At 47.8% G+C, this 20,426-nt stretch overlaps 1 protein-coding gene across 1 annotated transcript in view; it reads right to left on the bottom strand.

The window, feature by feature from the left end:
- LOC128343978 (kyphoscoliosis peptidase-like) overlaps positions 1-17,036 on the bottom strand; it is a 35,832-nt gene extending 18,796 nt beyond the window's left edge. Inside the window, exons 1-3 of the mRNA XM_053293415.1 lie at positions 16,951-17,036; positions 5,676-5,830; positions 2,449-2,502 (exon numbers count right to left, since the gene is read on the bottom strand). Of these exons, the coding sequence (XP_053149390.1) occupies positions 2,449-2,502; positions 5,676-5,830; positions 16,951-17,036 (295 nt within the window). The remainder of the gene's footprint in view (positions 1-2,448; positions 2,503-5,675; positions 5,831-16,950) is intronic.
- Between the last annotated feature and the right edge of the window lie 3,390 nt (positions 17,037-20,426).

Here is a 20,426-nt window from a genome sequence, read left to right on the forward strand (position 1 = left end):
CTACCTCCTCCTCACCCACCGCCCGCCTCCTCCTGAACCACTCTCCCCCCTCCCAGTTCCCATGCCCGCCACAACAGGCCCAGTTGCTGCACCAGCCTCCCCCCTGCCATTTTTGGGAGCCCACTGCCACCGCCGCTGCCACCCACCCAGCCAGGCTCCTCTCAGAGGCACAGCTCAGCTTCCCGCTGCCTCCTCTCCTCTCTCGCCACCCTCGCTAGCTGCCCCCAGACGCCAGAGCGGCACCCCCTCGTCCTCCCCCTCTGGGCTCCTCCAACCCCCAACCGATGTTTCCCTCAGTCCTGAACTCTCGTAGCGTGTTGCTAGAGTTCCGCCGCCAGATCCTGGGCACGCATGCTGGCTAAGAGAATTAGATATATAGATACCAATAAACTTTGATCAGGCTCGATGGCAATATCTGGATACCAGATATTGGTATCCTAGAGATGTACGTATCAGGCGGTATGATAAATACATACATACCACTCATCACGGTGTGTCTCAACTCTCTGACTTGTTTGAGCAAAGAAGGAAACATATCAGAAACTTGAAAGCAGTTGGATTTTTAAAAAAAGCATGAGTCAGAAAGCAGTCAATGGGCCAACTATCTCATCAATTCCTCTGATCTCAGACAGAACTCAAGCTGATGCGGCCAATTAGGTAGAAAACTGGATTTCAAAGACCTGGGCTAAAACCTTGCAACATCTACTATAGGCCCATTCACATGTTATGTTCAACATTCATACGATGAGCACACAGTCTACAGTCATCCACGTGTCATGCTGAATGCAGGTACAGAACGTCATTCATACAAACACATGTACTGTATAAGTGTACAGACCTGTAAACTCATACAGCATAAGGTTTGAATTGAGGCCAAAGGACAAAAAGTGAGGCTAGCAAGGGGGAAGTGGGGTGTCATCAATACTGGCTTCTAGACTGGGAATGGGGCCACTTAAGCAGGAATGGAGCCAATGAGGGGGCATGGTGGTATCAGTGCTGGAGGAGAGCAGCTTCATTTCAGAACCTTTCATTTGAGCGTTCTGTGGCTGCAAAGTGTAAGTATATTTCTTTGGAGATGTTGTTTTGTTCATGGTGAGCAGTACAGGCATTCTCTCCAAAATTAACATTCTTGAGTATGCCTTGTGGTTCCTCCCAGCACCCCCAAAACACATCCCCATCTTTAACGGTGCTTGCAGAAGCACTGTGCCTATCCACATGCTCTATTAACAGTCAGCAATACAATATATTAATAGACAAGTGGAACCCATGACAAAACATTTCACATCAGATTTGAAATCTTATTCAGATTTGCTGTCATGTCAGATTTGAAATTTCTTTGCGCACTCTCTCCCTCACCCCCTTGTCCCAATTCCTTCTCTCAGCTTCTTCCCCACAAATTTCAGATGTTATTGGCTGCACCCCATTGATTGACAGTATTCCATGGCAACAAAGCATACGTGCTCACTTCTTCTTCAGGGCTGGGTTTCGGTTCTAAGAAGGAGGATTGGGATCCACCCCGGACGCGGGGGTTAACATTTTGGAGCATGCCTCTCCAAACTCTCACAAATGCTCCCCAAAACAAATAATTTACACACACACACACACACACACACAGAGTCTAAGCCTTCAGAAGCAAAACATGTTGAACTGTCTCCCCACCACCACTAGAAAATTCCATCCTTTGGGTCCCACCTATTGGACAGAACAAAGTCATGTGCATTAGCCTGCTCCCTGTTTATAGCGCCTTGCAACCTCACTGTACTCTCTGAGACAGAATAAAACATCCAGCACATCTGAAGGCCCAGAGGTCAACAGAGAGCTAGATTTGGGAAATCTGGGTTGTGTCATGACCAGGCCTCAGGAAGCAGCCAGGAATCCAACTGATGTTATTGTTCTTGCATAAAGCAGACAAATGCTGTAAGCATGGAGAGCGGGGACAGAGTTTCAGAACATCAGTGCAGGAGTGTGGCATCCAAGTGCACCTTCAGGGACACTGTATGCGAGCACAGCATCCCCAAATTCAGTAATGCCTGAACAGGGCTACTGTCACAGTATTGTCAGCCTGGAGCTTCCCAAAGTCCTGCAGCTCTAGCCCTTCCTGCCTATCTGCCTAGCCTACCCGCCTCTCTTTGCCACCTGTGCTCCTTTGTGGGCTCCCACTCTTGGTCAGACCAGGTAGAAAACTAACACCACTCCAACAGCCTCGGTGTGTGGACAGGCAAATCTCTATTCCCCTATAGTTCATTTGTAAAGTGAGCCTACTTGATAAAGTTGCTGTGAAGGAAAACACAAACTTGTTTATAAAGTACTGTGCAAATGAAATGAGTAGTCTGATTTACAAACAGATTGGATTAAGCTTTCAAATACTGCATCAGTGTGAACAATTGACCAAAATAAATAATTATATTGCTGTGGGAGGCTTTACAGTTCAGGAAACAAATTTCTCACCTGTGAATCTGGGCTGTCTGTTTATTACTTCCACTTTTCCTTCTTCTGCTTGAGCTGTTGGAAACATGATCTACCATTACTACTTTGACTTGTTCTGACCCATCTTTAGTGTATGTCTTTTTGCCCCCTTGCAGACAACAGCAGATTCAAGAAAAGAGCAGTTTAAATTGAAGAAACACCAGGGAGACAGTTAACTTTGTCTTCCCAGCACCACAGCCCCAGTTCAGTTGTGGGGCCTGCCAATAGCATGACTGCTTTTACATCTAAAAAATAAATAAAAAATGAGCAAGCCTATCACCAATCTCCTGTGTAACCCCTGCTAACTTGGCAAAGAGGCACCTTTTAACATGGTGATTCTCTTTAATTAGGCAGGGGGAGAGTAACTGGCCCTATTCACCCCCAGCACACACAGTACCTCCAGTGACTATTGCTGGTGTCTGTCTTATGTTTCTTTTTAGATTGTGAGCCCTTTGGGGACCATCTTATCTATATTATTATTTCTCCAAGATGGGCCATGCCTGGCGACGTGGTAGAAAGGAGGCGATTGGCTGAGTTTGCAAGCAGAAGCACCTGACTGGGCAGTGGGGATTCCATATGCACCTGATTGGGCAGTGGGGATTCCATATGCAGATAGGGAGAAGGAGCAAGACGGGACATGCACATGCGTGCAGTGGGGATTCCATATGCAGAGTTTGCAAGCAGAAGCACCTGATTGGGCAGTGGGGATTCCATATACAGATAGGGAGAAGGCGTATGTGAAAGCAGAAACACCATGGTGATTGGGCAGTGGGGATTCCCTATGCAGATAAGGAGGAGGGGCCTGTGATGGTTAAGGTCAGTTGGAATGCAGCTGTTACTGGTCAGAAGATGTTCTGGATATAAAAGGATAGCAGGCAGGGGTCTGCAAAAAGACAGGTCGTGAGGGAGGAAAGAGCCCCTTCAGGAGAAGGAGGATGCCGCTGTGTAAAGGAACAAAATCTTTTAACTCAGGGAGGGAGGGAGAAAAAACATGAAGGGCGGGGGAAGAAAGAGTGGAGAAGAGTGAGTGGAGGAGAGAGAGAAGGGAGGGGGAAGAGAGACAGAAGGAAGGGCAAGGGACAGGCCTGAGCCTGTCAGCAGCTTAAGGGGAATGAGTGGCCATGGCGGCACTGGCAGCAAGGAAGGGTCCAGGCAACCACTGCTGCTGTTTAGGGCTACTGAGGCCATTGTAAGAGGGAGGCAGTCAGGCAAGGGATTGGCCTGGGCCTGTCAGCGGCCTGAGGGGAACAAGCGGCCATGGTGGTGGCAGCAGCGAGGAACTACCCGGTCAACCACTGCTGCTGCTCCTTAAGGGAGGAGCAGGAGCGGGGAGCAGGTGAGGGTGGGGTGGTCTCGGGATAGGGGGCTGCAACTTGGCCAATAGGCAGCAGCAATGCTGCAGCCATGACCAAGAAGGGTGAGGAGGATGGAAGCAACGGGATGGAGGAGGAGCAGGAGTTCAGACCAGGTGAGGGTGGGGAGATCTCTGAGGTGAAGGGAGCAATCAAGTACTAACACGCAGATGCTCTAGAGTGTGCAAGAGTTCCAGCATTGAAGCAGAGAGAAAGAATGGCTGCGGTCAGGATGCAGAGGTGGAGGGCTGGCAGGCGAAGCCCCTCCTGCCAAAAGAGGTGGGTGGATGGCGGGCGAAGCCCCGCCGGCCAGGAAGAGGAGGCGGTAGTTTGGAGAAATGATGGTGGTGGTGAGGAGGTGGGCAGACGGCGGGCAAAGCCCTACCAGCCGGGAGGGGAAGGTGGGAGTCGGTGGTGGGATGGCCTGGCCCTGGCCGGCCCAATGGGGAGAGCTGCAGGGTGAGGGGGGGCGGGCGGCGGGGGGGAGGGCGGGCGGCGGGGGGGAGGGCGAGCGAGCAGTGGGGGGAGGGCAGGCGGGCGAGCGGTGGGGGGAGGGCAGGCGGGCGAGTGGCGGGGGGAGGGCGGGCAAGCGGCGGGGGGATGTCACAGGCTCAGTACACAACTGCACAGATGCTCTGTGCGGGGTCAGCTAGTTTTATTTATTATTTCTCTGTGTAAACTGCCCCAAGCCATTTTTGGAAGGGCGGTATAGAAATCGAATAAAATAAATAAATAAATAAAAATAACATGGAGCTTGACCCTAAATGCTGTAGGCAAGGCAAATACATCCCAAAAAGATTCTTAGATGTGTTTCCCTCTGCCATAGTCTTTAGCTAAGTGATTCACATCTTCCTCTCTAGTTTATCTTATCAATACAGAATAAACAGGAGAGATAGATTGCCATTTCTGCATCTCAATAATGTAATCCAATTAGGTATCTTAATATTCTACAAGGAATACAAAGGACATACACTCAAAGTGAGATGCAAAAGATGACTTTCACCAGATAGTATCATCTACAGAGGGAAAGGGAAATGATATACATTTGGGGGGTTAAAAATTGGTCAAAGCACAACATGTATTGTATTATATCCCACATCTCAGCTTAAGTTAGTAGGAATGTGTTCAATCAACCACTTTTGTGGGATTCAGGCCACCCTGCACCAACGGTTTTGGAGACAGTGCTGGCAGGGGAAACACAGTGGGGGGCGGAGGGGAGGCTGAGCCACCTCCCTGCTCCTTAAAAGGTAACACACACCCCGGCCGCCAAACTGGCCAAGCACTGGTTCGTGCACATCCCTAGAGAATAGTCATCTTCACATGGAGCTTTCCCAGACAGCAGGCTTTACCACAGGTTTACTGCGAGTTTGAAGTTGCCCCAAAAAACCAACACAAAAAGTGGATTTTTTTTTTATCCCAGATATAAATCAGGCTATATTCTAATGCACACTGAAAAACTAGAATAGTGTGAAGTGCTCCCCGAAAGCTCGCAGGGACTTTGGAGTAAATTTGGCCAATATGTGAACACACACCCTCCATTCCTGAGGAGATACAGGCTAAAAGACGAGTGTGAAAAATTTCATGGTGCCAGGGGGACCTTCAGTCAAAGCTTCACACAGGCCCAATAAACAGTCAGAGGGCTGCACTTAGGGTTGAAGAACACAGCTTTCCTCTGAGAACTACTGGACATGTACAGAAAGCTCCAATGCTCTATAGGTGGCACCAACAAAAATCTCCCTACCAATGGTCAAAAGAATCCATGGATAGGACTGGGAAAGTTATTCCTCCAGCACTGTTGCTTGTAGTGATCAATGTATGGTAGAAGTGGAAACATACATACTTTCAGAGTTTACTTACCTTGGGTGTCAGGCTTCTCTTCATCTTCCTCACTGTTTGCAAAACCTACAGAGACATCACAGCTGTTACAAACCAACAGGTATAGAAGGGGTCTGACTCTGAACAAGACCCCTCCCCAAGTCTCCACCTCCCTCCTTGCCCTTCCCTCCAAGCTGCTTTACAGCCTTGTTACAACTCATCTGTATAAGAATCTATCTGACAGATCCTGCTTCAAGTTCAGAAGGCTCCTTCAAATTGGTTTATGCTGAAGATGTGCAGAAGCTTCCTGTGATGGGATAGCATTAAAGCAAACATAAAAATGTGCCGTCGAGTCAGTGTCGATTCCTGGCGACCACAGAGCCCTGTGGTTGTCTTTGGTAGAATACAGGAGAGGTTTACCATTGCCATCTCCCGTGCAGTATGAGATGATGCTTTTCAGTATCTTCCTATATCGCTGCTGCCCGATATAGGTGTCTCCCATAGTCTGGGAAACATACTAGTGGGGATTCGAACCGACAACCTCTGGCTTGCGAGTCAAGTCATTTCCCCACTGTGCCATTAGGTGGCTTTGGGATGACATTAGCCACACCAAAAAATGAGGCTTCTATGTGCTGCAGTCAGTATGCTCCATAATATCAGAGAAACCTGCCCTCTCTCACCACTCTCACCTTCTGTTCCTCCAGTCGAATCCACATTATTGCCCAGTGGAGGCTGGTGACTGTTGTAGCTGGGGGTGGGGGGCAGTAGAGCCAAGGGTAACAACAGGCTGAGTTATCAGTACACAGGTCCAACCTTGAGATAATTTTAAACGAAGTGGGGGTGGGGAGAGAATCACCAGTCTGTGGTTTTCCTAATCTATAAAGCTGAATTGAATTGAATCTATTTGCAGTCTGAGAGCAACACAATTAAACATTACAGCATCATAAAAATGTACTACAATAAAATCTCATCCATAATATTTCTAAATTTGGCCACTATAAAGTTGTTTACTTGTCCCAGCCAGAATCTCCATGTTCTTGGCATCTGGCTATTTAGTGCTAACTCTGCCCCTTGGTGACTAGAGGCTGCCATTTATGTTTTAAAACATATTTATCACATTTATGTCCCACCTTTGTTCCAAACAGTTCAAGGCAGTGCACCATACGAGACAAATATTGAACGCTATTCTTGCAACAACCCTGTGAAGTAGGTCTGGCTGAGAGATGGTGACCTTGGGCCAGCCACTACAAGTGCATAGAAACTTGAACTCAGGTCTCTCACGCTATCCCCTATACCACACAAGTTGTCAAAAACACCCCATAATAGTCAATCAACTGAAGACAAAAGCTCTTCCCCCAAATATTGTCCCCAGCTGATGTCACATCATTTAATAACACACCTTACATCTGATGGAGAGTGCACTGGTCTACAAAAGTTTCTGCCCCTCTCAGTCCAGTTTGCCCTCGTCCTAGGACTGTGAATGAAATGAGGATGGCAGAGCAGTTTGGATTTATGCAAACATTGTTAACAAGCACATTTATTTTCAATTTACTCTTGCTTTAGGTTTTTGGCAGATGGGGCAAATGCAGAGGTGCAGACAGAGAGAGAGCAACTCCTTACCTAAGTGTTTTTGAGGGAGGAGGAAAGGCACCTTTGGGGAGAGATGTGGGTCAATAGGCTTGGTGGGGAGGGGACTTCTCAGATGCTTAAGAAGGGATATGCACTGTTGAGCAAATGTGCTGCAAATTTTCCAAAGCAGCCCTGAAGATTAGGATACAGTTTCTCTCCCCAGGAGGTGCATAGCTAGGGGAGAGGGGGCCATGTTCACCCCTCTCTCTGGACGCCCCATGGAGTGAGGGAGATAATGAATAAAACAGGGAGGGTGGAGCTGGGGGGGGCCTCAGGAGATTGGGGGCCGGGTTCTTTGAACCTATCTGCTCAATTATAGCTACACCCTTGCTCCCAGTAGACCAGACATTTTCTTGGCCTTATCACAAATATCACAAATTTCAGGCATTACAAAAATGCAACTTTATCAAGAATTGGAAGAATTGCCTCCGCAACTCCTGTGTTTGGTGCAAGACAGGATCCTATTCTTAAACAAATTTGTGTGAGAAGTGTTTGCCTAAGCATCCCAAGGTGCATGCATGCAGCAGCCCAGATGCAAACCACAAAGATTCCTTTGCTCAGGGACACAGCAATAAGCTTGGTGTGGCAAGAAGACAAGCTAAGGAATTGCACTGATGCCAGTACAGAATGAATAAAAACTGCTACTAGGTTATATTAATGCAAGAGTTGGGGGGGGTGTCTCTCCCCGCCCAGCTTCAAATACTGTCAAAACAGCTTAACTCTGCTCGTGGGCTTGCCCAGCAACGATCAGAAAAACACAGCAGCAACCCTCCTCTCCCGCAGTTCCTCAACTCCGACCAGAGCAGCAGCACATTGGCCAGGCCAGTGATAAGGTCTGGACAACTTTAATTAGCAGGAAGCGCTCTCACCTTTACTAGCTTCCAGGAATAGAAGGGAGGAGGGAACAGGGAGAAGGAATGGAGCACTTTCTCTTTGCCCAGGAGTGGACAGAGTCCTGCTGGAGGCTCCTCCTGTTTGAATATTTGGTTCATCCTAATCCCCAAACCCAGTTCAATTGGAGGAAGAGCTGTGCTGATCTTTCCTCCGCGGAAATCATACGTTCCTAGTCACATTCAACTTTACAGCCACTGCATCCCCCTCCTCCCTCTGCAACTGCCCTGGCTGGCGGCAGACTACATTAGCTTGCTGCTGCGGCTGCTGCTGCTGACACCAATTTTAAACCCCAGCCGAATGATGCACGCTGGCGAAAGGGAAGAAGTATTACATTAAAAGGCAAAGACCGTATTTGCAGAGGAGCAGCCGGCCAGGGGTTGTGGCGGGGTCCTGCTGGGGAGAGCAAGTGCGCTGGAGTGAGAGCAAAATATTCTCTTGCACATGTGAGAGGAGGTGCCCGCCAATATCTTGTCCTGTCCCCCCCCCCGCGCAAAAAAATAGCAACCCCATTACCCCCCCTCCCAAGTCAACCCAGCAGGGGGCTGCTTTCTCTTCCCCGCTTCCCCGCTCCCTCAGCCTTCCCTAGTCATCTTGTCCTTAAGAAGGCCATGAAGGCAGATGGTGTAGACTGCAGGGGAACAAAGACCCCAGACAACAACACAAAGCCCGCTGCAGGTTATCTATCTCACACCTTGCTATTCTTCAGCAACTGCTCTTTGTGAGTGCTCTCTTCTCCCAGCTGGCAATTGCACCGTCACGTTTTGCTCCGAGATCCTTTTTAGAAAACTGCTGCCTCCCACTAGAAATGTAAGCAAAACAGCCCATGCCATTCTCCGGGCTCGCTGCTCGGTAATGTCAGGAATGGCTGCAGACCTCCACTCCTGTCCTGATGGATCCTGCAGCTCCAGCCACTGAGGGCTCCTGGGAGATCAGATGACTGGGTCTCTCAGCCCAGTTGGGTGGTGACTGGCAGACTAGCTGCCCCTCAAGCTATTCTAATTTCTGATTGCCTCACAGAGCGTTCTGTGTCAGAGCCCCCAACAGGAAAACAAATAAAAGGAGAGAGGCACATTTGGATTGATGCTGAGGGGCTAAATAAGCATTGTGGGTGCTGACAAATGATGCAAATGACTTGGGCACTGGAGTCCAGCGCTCTGCCTGAGAGGGAAATACTTAGGGCAAGGAGCTTTTAAAAGCAAGAAGCTGGAGGAAACTCCCTCTGTAACAGGCCTACTCAACTTTGCCCCCCCCACTGACTTTTGGACTACAATTCCCATCATCCCCAGCTACAGTGGCCAGGGATTATGGGAGTTGTAGGCCAATATCTGGAGGAGGGCCAAAGTTGAGCAGCCTTGCTCTATAAGAACTGAGCGCTGGCAAGAATTGGCAGGCATGGGGTTGCCCACCCTGCCCTAACTGAGGGGCCTCCACTGTCTTGAAGACAGCCTCTTTCTTTCAGCCTCACCTGACCCACAAGGCTGTGGGGATGTGCGAACCAGCTCAAAATCACGCAAGTGGCATGCACGCATGCGCAGAGGTCCAAAAAATGGCCTTCACGCCTGCACAGAGTCCTGCAACAGGCCAGAGAAGACCTAAAACAGGCCCAAAATGGGCCACTAGGAGACTTGGGAGGAGGCTGGCGGGGGTCAGAAGAGCCACAGCTCCCCCCGCCCCCACACAACTGCCGCAGCCACCGCCATGACTTGTAAGTACTTCTGTTTACTCCCCTGAGTCCCCTCGGCAGTTAGGGAAACCCCCACCCCAGCCCTTTACCAGTAAAGGGAATCCTCACCAGATTCCCCTTTGCTGTTATGGCTTCAAGCCATTTCCAACTGGTTTGAATTCGATCTGAACCACGGGCTGGCTCGGAGGGGGCCCAAACCAGTCTGGTCCAAATCCAGTTCGGATTCAAACCGGGCTGGGAAAACCAGTTTTGTGCACACCCCTACAGGGCTGTGGGAAGGCTTAAATGGCTCTGAATCCTGTTTTATAGCTGCTTCTCTTATACCCACAAGGAAATCTTATGTAGATTTAACTAAATGTTTATTCAGCAACAACTCCATTTTCTCTTTCTCCTTTCCTAGCTTCCCTTTTCCTTTCTGGCTTCTCTCCCACGCTCTCTACAGGATCCCCACTGGGACAAATGTCCCAACAAACAAATGGCAAAAGATTACTGGATGGAATACAACAAATCGCCATTCAGGCATGAAACTGACCGGGTACACTTGAGAAGTCCCTATGCCTCATTCTCACAATACAACAGGGTTGTTGTGAAGATGAAAGGAGCATGAGAGTGGGAACGGGAGGGATGCCACTCAGCTCCTTGGAGGAAGGGCAGGGAGGGATGACAATCCATTGAAATGAAGCCCTAAACTAGCAGCTTGGCTTGGCTTCCCTTCCATGGTGGTGAGGGGCGTAGGGTTGAGTGGAGGCATAGTAGCAGTATGGTCCTGTTGGGGGAGTCAGCACAGGAACATGGAGGAGATGTTTGTGATGTCAGGGAGGGCATTCACCTCCCTGATCTGATTTGGTCACCTGAATAATTAGTTCCAAAGTATTTCATGGCACTGCTTGGATATCGTAGTGGGACAGAGTACGTGCCTATAAATCCATTGGCTGTGAATTCAAGACACGTGTGTTCCTGAGGAAAGGGTCCAGCAAGTAAATCTCCCCCAAAAGGTAATTTTTTCCTCCACAGCACAGTGCCAGCTGTGGACTTCAGGAAGAGAGTTACCCTGCAAGGTTCTTGGAAGGAAATGGAAGCTGTGGGAGCACTTTGGGGGGAAACAGGAGAAAGCTAGTTCCATCATCATCTGTGTTCATTGCAGACAAGGATAACTCTAGAACAACTAGTTTGGGGGAGCAAAGGACAAAGAATGCTCTTAGGAAAGGAAGGCGTTTGCTATACATTAAATTGTTGTAGGGATGAGGAAATTAATGTTTAATTTTGCTATACATTAAGGATTTTGGTATACATTACATCCTTATAGAGGTAAGGAAATTAATGTTGTTAATTGATTTATGGGGAGGAGAGCTGGTCTCGTGGTAGCAAGCATGAATTTGTGCCTTTTGCTAAGCAAGGTCTTGGATGGGAGACTCCATGTGAGCAATGTAAGATATTCCCAATAATAACAATTATCATTATTATTATTAATAATAATAATAATAATAATACACAAACTTTATTTGTTAGCCGCCCCATAACAAATTGTTCTCTGGGTGGCTTACAACACAACATTAAAACATGAGATAAAAACACACATTAAATCACAACAGACCAAAGAAAGGGGGCTGGGGGAAAATACAAAATACAATACAAAAACATATTTTAAAAACATTTTTTTTAAGTCAGTTACAATCAGATCAAAATAATTAAAAAATTAAATTAAAAATTAAAAAATTTAAGAGGCCTGAGTAAACAAAAAGGTCTCTACCTGGCATCTAAAAGAACAAAGTGATGGCATCATCCCTTATGGTGATGCCAAATGATGCCACAGCTCAGTGGAAGGAGGGATGCAGGTTTGTATGCAGAAGCTCCCAGCTTCAATCCCTGGCAACATCTCAAGGTAGGGCTGAGAGAGATAGGGCAGAGGTAAGGCTGTCCCAAGATGTGGTGACAGCCAACAACCTGGATGGCTTTAAAAGGGGTTGGATGACTTCATGGAGGAGAGGTCTATCAATGGCTACCAGTTGGAGGGCTGTGAGCCACCTCCAGCCTCAAAGGCAGGATGCCTCTGAGTACCAGTTGCAGGGGAGTAACAGCAGGAGAGAGGGCATGCCCTCAACTCCTGCCTGTGGCTTCCAGTGGCATCTGGTGGGCCACTGTGTGAAACAGGGTGCTGGACTAGATGGGCCTTGGGCCTGATCCAGCAGGGCTGTTCTTATGTTCTTAGAGAGAGAGTGAGACTCCTGCCTGTAAACTCAGAGAGCCACTGCCAGTCAATGTACTGCCTCTGTCTACCACTTTATCCATTTTCCCCTCCCTACATTATACCCCTACAGAAATGGTCAGGAGCAACAGTGTGTGTATGGGGGCGGGGGGGTGTTAGGTAGCAGGGGGGATGTGGCTGAGAACTATCTGTTTAATGATCCCCATAGAACCAGTGGCCAGAAGAAATGCCCAACTGCTGGTTCAGGATCACTCCTAAAAGAAAGATCTTTCATCACCCACCCCCTCCCAGTTCACAGACTCCTAACTAGTGTTTTCATACATGACACTCAGAAGTGCATATGAGCCTCTATATTCCTTTCTGTGTCACATAAGAATGTGGGAGAAGTTTCAAAAGAAAAATCAGCTGTGAATCCCAGCCAATGGAGGTTTTACATTAAAAGTAGGGTTCGATCAAAGGTGTATGTGTGTACATATAAACACAAACCTTGCAGTCTCCCAGATGTGAGTTTTAGGGATTTGCTATAAACTTATAACAATGTAACTATGATCCTTTCTCCCCAAAGGATCTTGAGAATTGTACTTTATGTGATTAGAATTACCTAGTCAACAACCCTACCCCTCATCACAGAAGTACAGTTCCCAAAGTTCCCTGAGAAAAGAGAATATTAAATCTGTTTAGTTCTGTAGCATTGATATGCCCTATACAGATTTGTCATTCAGCATTTAGGAAGGGAGCATAAATCAGTGGCACAGCACATGCTTTCGATGCAGTAGGTCCCAGGTTCAATCCCTAACATCTCCATGCAGGACTGGGAAAGATCCCCAGAGAACTGTTGCTAGTCATTGTGGACAATATTGACCTCCTAGATGGACTGAGTATCTGACTCAATAGCAGACAGCATCATAAGTTCCTATGTATGAGGACAGTCTGCAGCATAAGCAAAACTGAAGATGCCAACCACTAATTACATAGACCCAAGTCAGTTTGTGCTAAAGTATGTGCTATGAATGCAGGTTATTTGTGAACAGGTACACTTGCAACTCACATAAGTAGCAGAGGTAAAAGGGCACCAGCGGGAAGCAGAAGATCACCAGCAGGATCTGCTGAGTGCGAGACAAACTGTCGTGAAAGGCCATTCCTGCCCTGGATGTTTGGCTGAAAGGAGTAACAGTAATCAACAACAGTTTGCATCCTGATATTGCACACATTTTAAAATTGTATGTGTGTTTACACCATCAGTATTTGTGGTATGTTATGGAATAACCAATTGAAGTTATATTCTTTGCCCCCCAAATGATTTCAATCTAAAATTCTACCCAAAGTTGGCAACAGAGGGAAGAAAGGGAGGTTGAGGGGACAGTAAACGGGGAAGAATATGCATTCAGTTCAGTTTCATAAACTTAAGCTTAGTTCCAGGGCCAGAGAACATTTGACATTAAGCCCATCTTTAAGACACAGGCTTAAAACTGTGAGTGAGTGGAAGAGTCTCTCTCTGTCTCTCTCTTTTTAAAAAAAAACCACACACAGAGCGGGGTGGGTGGGAGTGAGATGCAACCTGTATTGGGATTGCAATACATGGGAAGGGGACTTAAGGCTTAACCTGGCACTGTTTTTCCCTTCGAAAAAATCTCTCCCCAAAGTGGTTTCTTGCTCTCAAAGCACCTGTTCTCAACAGGAAGCAAGACTATCACACTGACCTCCTGAACAGTTCCCCCTTAGCTTCAAGAAAGCATCTGCCTGCCAACTCTCTGGGCTTTCCCTTCTGCCGAGCTCATCAGCCACTAATTGGATACTTCATGAGCCCAATCACTTCCTTCATTTAGCAGATGCTGTTTGAAGAAACTAGTAAACAACTTAGTTTACCTTTTCCTCTGGTTACCCTTTTTGCTCAGGAGCTTGGTTGATTATTTCCCTCGAAGAAAAAAGGAGTGCTAGAGAGAGTATTTCTTTCTTGAGGCACTTGGAACAGACAAGTACTTTACTTCCTTGTTGGGGAAATAGTTACTGCATCTATGTGCCTAGTCTGAACTTTGTCTCTATGTCATTGCATACATAACCAGTGGTAGCATTTACAGAGGCTGCAGAGGGAAAAGGTGTTGATATAGCCAGGTGTGTCACCATGGCATACCTAGATGGAGTTGCTTTATAATTTTGTGCACTTGGCTAGTTTGATCAAACTGTTTGTGATGTCCTAAAAAGTTTGGGGCCAAGTTATTTGAAGGACTGCTTTCTCACATGAATTTCCCACATCCTGTGGGAATAATTAGAGAGGGGTTTTGGTATGTTCTGTCTCCTATGGAAGCTTGCTTCATGGCTGTCCCCATTCTGTCCCCAAGAAATCTGTCTGGCTTCCTCTCTGGAGGCATTTCAGCAGCTGCCAAAGACTTGTGAGTTCTGCCAGGCATTTCCATGTGTCATTTGGAAGCAGTTTGTTGTTGTTTTGTCTGGTGGTGTGTGCTTCTTACTGTTTTAATTCCTATTATTTTAGATTGATGTTTTGTAAGTCCACTTTTCTGTCTTGAATTTCAAGACAGAAAGTTGGAATACGTAAATTATACATAATTTAAGTTATAAATAAATTATAAATAAGTTGGAATATGTATATTTTAAATAATGAATTATAAATAAACTCCTGTATAAAAAGGATTTAGGGAGCTATTAGCAGGCTATGATAGCATCCTCTCCTGTTTTTTAAAGACTGAAGGAAGAACCCTCTTGTTGTCCTTTGCTTCTATTAGAACAAATTCCACATACAGTCTAGAAAGAGCAAGGAAAAGAGCAGAAGTACCAATTGGAAGTTTGTGTTGGCGTTTTTCTGGGGATTGTATGTTAACTGCTTTCAAGGACATGGAAAGGTTACAGTGGGCCCTGGCCTGGAACAAGAAGTCAAGATGAACCCTCTGGCACTGCCTTCTCTCCCACCCCCATGGCTTTGCTGAGGAATAATTATATGAACAAATTCTCAGCATTTTCTTTGCCTCACTATGCAAATAATAGGCTGGTTCTCACAATCAGTGATAAGGTAGGACAAGCATCCTACCCAAGCTCAGGAGCTGTACGCACTCCCATTTTGTGATAGTAAAAAACAAGGTAGAAGGTTCAAGAAGTGATAGTCTTCAAGGCTCCCACTGGGTAGAAGGGCTTACCTCCTACCTCATTAAACAGCAGCGTACAACTGCTGGGTAGGACAGAGCCCTCCTCCTACCCAGCAGAAGCCTTGCAGATGATCACTTCCCACGCCTCCTATCTTATTTACTTGTACACAATCACATAACAGAAGCACGCACAGCTCTCAAACTTAGATGAGATACTTGTTCTACCCAAATAACGATCATGTGAACAAGTCTAGTGGCACAGATACTCAGTTGGTTCTGGAGCCAGCAGGTTGCCACCGAGTCAGGCAGGAGGGGAGAGCAAAGAGCAGGCTGCTTCCCAGCCAGTGCCACTCTACCCCACCCTCATGAGCCAGGAACATGTGTTCAATTCTGTCCCCTTGTTCAGTTATAGCTACACCACTGTTTTCAATGACTTTATAAAAGATTTTTTAAAAAAATTATGACTCTGGCCATATTGAATGGCCTGCTTTTGGAGTGGTCCCATGTATAGCGTAAGCCTTAATATTGTAAGATGCAAGAAGGAGCTCTCTACCAACTGGTACCTGTTTCAGAAATTGACCTTATGACATAATTATGACCCCTTTTCAGAGGGGTCAGATTGATGGAAAGCCCCAGTGTAATTGGTCAGATTAGACAGTCTGAAGCTCTGTACATTTTTCTGCAGCATATACTGCTTGTTTCATCCTCCTTATGACATATGGTTGCAGAATGGAGTTTGGGGAAGCAACAACACCCCACCACCCCAAAATGCCCCAGCAGTTGCTCATAAGATGGCAGTTTGGGAGATGCCACAACTTTTGTAAGATATCTAGATAGCCAAATATAACTTATTACATCAGTATTTGTGTGTGGTCTCTTGGACTGCTAGGGCATATTAGGGCAGAGAGCCAAGGAGAAGCACACAGCTCACACAGTGGAGTCCTTCGTCCGTGTGAGACCAATTGCAGAGGGACCACAGGACAACAGTCCTTGGAGGCACCTCAACGAGAGTGGTTTGGATGCTGATACAGCATGGTTGTGGCATCCATTGTTCCTATAGAGCACATGCTCCTTATTGTGAACATCAAGGACCTAACAGAGATGTGCATTAAGTTTGGAATTGGGATAAAATGCTGCTTTGTCCCTCTGCTTCACCTTCGGATTAAGCTTGGACTTTAATTGCGCTGTGTTTTGGTAAACATTATCATTTTAACTGGAAATGATGCCATGAGCAAGATTGGAACCAAATGCACAGAACTGATTGTACAGCCAGAAACTTACAGGTCCAATCAGGGGCGTAACTGTGTGGGGGCAGGCAGGGCACATGCCCTGGGCGCCACTTGGGAGGGGTGCCAAAGCGCTGCCATGACCCCCCCGCCCCCGCCAAATTGCCGCGCTGACACGGCGCCCCCTCCACGAGCTTCACCCCAGCAGTGGGTGACAGCAGATGTGTAACACGGAGCGACGCCGAGGCCTGCCGTTCGGCCTGGTGTTGCTTCTCAACTGTGAGGCACGCCTGCGCAGCTTGAAACTGCGCAGGCGCGCCTCGCAGTTGAGAAGCAACGCCGGGCCGAACAGCAGGCCTCGGCGTCGCTCCGTGTTACACATCCGCTGTCATCCACTGCCGGGGTGAAGCAAGTGAAGGACGTTGCTTGCTCGCCCCCCGCCAAATTGCCGCACTGACATGGTGCCCCCCCCGCGAGCTTCACCCAGTGGGTGACAGCCCGGCGGATGTGTAACACGGAGCGACGCTGAGGCCTGCCGTTCGGCCCGGCGTCGCTTCTCAACTGCGAGGCACGCCCGCACAGCTTGAAACTGTGCAGGCGCGCCTCGCAGTTGAGAAGTGACGCCAGGCCAAACGGCAGGCCTCGGCGTCGCTCCGTGTTACACATCCGCCGCGCTGTCGTCCACTGCCGGGGTGAAGCAAGTGAAGGACATTGCTTGCTCACCCCCCGCCAAATTGCCGTGCTGACACAGCGCCCCCCCTCCACGAGCTTCAGCAGCAGGAGCACAGGAGGCGAGGCGGCGGCGACCCATCCACCCTGCACTCCTGCCTCTGCGGCCGGCCCAGCAGCCAGCCAGGGCCTTGCGGACGCCGCGGGAGGCAGCAGCCACACTGGGCTTGGGCTTCGCTCGCAGGAGGCTAGCGAGTCGATGGGGCGAGTTCTCGGTGCTGGGAAGTGATGGACGACCCCGGGATCATCCGCCGGAGGCGGCTCCAGGTAAAGGTTTCTTCGCAGAGCTGCTCCCCGTTCCCCCATCTTGCTTCCATCCCCCTGCCTGCCATGTGGCCATCCAAGAGATCCCTCTTCGTGCTCGCCCCAACCTCCTAAGGGCTAAGCTGGAAGGTGATTCCGGGAGCTGCTCTCGGGAGGTGGGGCATGCCTGATGGGAAAGGCAAGCAGCGCATCACGAAGCCTCCCTTTCCCCCGAGATCTGCCCCAAACCTTTTTATCTGGAAGACAACAATGACTTTATTGTTCCGCAGGGCACAGGTGTGCACGCTGCCAGCTGGGCGGCACTTTGCTTGGCTCCTGCCAGTATGGGAATGGGGTGTGTGTGTCCTGTGTTGCTGCGTGGGGGGGGGGGCGGCTTGGCTGGTGGTGGCTGCAGTGGTCACGGGATCCATCCCCCCTGCATGCCAGACCCAAACAAACCTCCACTGCTCTGTCACAGGGAGAGGTTTGGAGAAGGGAGAGATCAAGAGAGGGAAGGAATGGCAGAAGAATCCCCCCCCCGCCCACGGCCATCCCCTCACCTCCGAGGACACATGGCAGCAGGCGGCTGCCTCCTACTGCAGGGTGGGGGGCGGGGGGCACAATTTCAGTGCTTGCCCTGGGCGCTGTTTCCGCTAGTTACGCCTCTGGGTCCAATAGAGACAGACAGATGTCATGTCATAAAAAAGACACGGCTAAAAGGTATCTGGTCAGTGCGCAGACAGTATCAGCAAAAGTGAACGTCTTTGATGAGCTGCGCGTTGCTACACTCACAGCCACTTGGGCACATCTTTTGCTGATCTGCCACCCACCTCCAGCTCCATCATAGGACACATCCAGAGGGCAGTCTTTTCTAGAGAGTCATTCTCACTCTTGGGTCATGACTACACTATGCTGAATTCACTGGTTTACAGCTAGGAAGAAGTGAACAGTGTTTTGCAGCCATTTATGTGCTGCAAAGAAGAACTGAAGGTCACATGCAGGTGCAAAATATGCAACACAAGAATGAGCAAATGCAAGTGATTCACAGTGCTTTATTGTACTTCAAGCACAAGTGAAAAGGTGTGTCATAATGCACCTCAGGTAACAAGCCTCATAATGCACCTCAGGTAACAAGTTAAAAAACATGCTTAATAAGAATATCCCATTTGAGATTTCTAGTTTGCCCCCTTTAATATACAGAGCAGCAGCACCCACAATATGCCTTTTCCTGCCTTTCAATCAAAGCTTGTATTCAGGAATAACTGTGTTCCACTGGTTCTCTCCATTCCACCAGTGCTCTCTGCCTCTAGCACATGGCTGTTCAACTTGGGCCCTCCTGCAGATGTTGGCCTACAACTCCCATCATCCCTGGCTATCAGCCACTGTGGCTGGGATTATGGGAGCTGTAGTCCAAACACAGCTGGTGGGGCAAGGTTGAGCAGGCCTAATTTAGCAGGGCTACTCAACTTTTGCCATCCTGCTGATGTTGGCCTACAACTCACATAATCCCTGGCTATTGGCCACTATGGCTGGGGATTACGGGAGCTGTAGTCCAAAAACAGTTGTAGGGGCCAAAGTTGAGCAGGCCTGCCCTAGAGGCATCATCTCAATAAAAGAGGCTACCAGCACACCCACCAAGGAATGGGTCTCTTTTAGAGAATGATTTATCTCTTCTTCAGAGTGAAGGAACCCTCTTTCCCCAAGTCCCTCATTTGCCATGACAGAGAGGCCATCACCCTCAAACTTTTTGTTTTTATTGTAAACCACCCAGAGACGTAAGTTTTGGGCGATATAAAAATATGTTAATTAATTAATTAAAGTGGGATTCCTCTACTACATCCCTAAAAGCCTTATCAACAAACCCCTCTGCTTCTCCTAACCTCTTCAGGTCAACTATGTTGGAGGAAACAAACAAACTCACTCCCTGAGAACCAGGAAACCCTTGCAACAAGCACACACCCGTAACATCAGTCCAGTACCAGACCAACAGCCATACTTGTGACCCTCATCTATCTGCATAATCATTTTTATTTTAAGTAAACTGTTTACTTTTGTAGGGTTTCTTTTAGCTGTAGAGCTAAGTTAGTTAGAAATTCAGACTGCCCTGCTGCTAAACACACACAGATGCTTAATTAATTCACAGGTCTTATTAACTGACATTTTGTCACTACAGCAGAAATGTTTCATCAGCTGGAAATCCCAGGTGATTGTGAGCATAGCAACCCTGTTTATATAGCTCTGGCTGCCTTCTCTCAACTCCTGGAGTAGCCAATTAGGATCAGATGGGGCTTGTTTACAAGTTGAGTGAGGATTTTAAAGGGGAATGTAGCTCAATTTCACCTTAAACAGGAATGGAGAGGTTTATCAGTAAGTAGATAATGGGATGGTGACAATTGTTCTATTGTTGCATATAGAGTAAAGAATGTCTTTAAAATGCTTAATAAACTTAATTTAAAATGCAAATCTTACCAGCTTAGTGTGAACCAGTATAATTCACTGGTATGTTTCAATTGTGTCTCTGTCTTGTATCTAGTGGAAGTTTATAATTTTAAAATGAAATAAAAGTAATGCCCAGTCTAAGCTTTGTTCCTGGACAAGTAGAACTTCTGAGATGCTCCCACTAATGATGTCCATCCTTGGATATAGCTGTGGAGAAATTCTGTGTCTGGAATTCTGGACATGAGAGGGGAAATGATCTAGCACAAAAGAACTGCCTCCTGCTAAATTCAGTGGTGCAGCCTCCTCCCCAGGAGTCAAATGTGAGTGCCACTCAATTTAACATGCCACTTTTGGCACCTGTGCCATAGGTTGCCTATCCGTGCCACAGCCTATTGCAATGTGCCTTTTGCCTACACTTACATTCTGGTGTTTTATTTGTTTTAAAGCTGAACTTAAGCTAAACCTTGCTTGTTACTATCTAAGTCAAACTGAAATTAAAGCTTACAAATAGGAAAGCAAAGACCCAGAAGTGAGGTACAAACCTTTGAATGACAGAGGCTTTGATGCAACCCAGGTTTGGTATAGTACTGGGGACAGATCTTCATAATCAAAGCAACTATGGATGGTCTGTGAACTTCTCTGTAC

The sequence above is a fragment of the Hemicordylus capensis genome, chromosome 2 (assembly GCF_027244095.1).
Source record: "Hemicordylus capensis ecotype Gifberg chromosome 2, rHemCap1.1.pri, whole genome shotgun sequence".
NCBI lineage: Eukaryota > Metazoa > Chordata > Lepidosauria > Squamata > Cordylidae > Hemicordylus > Hemicordylus capensis.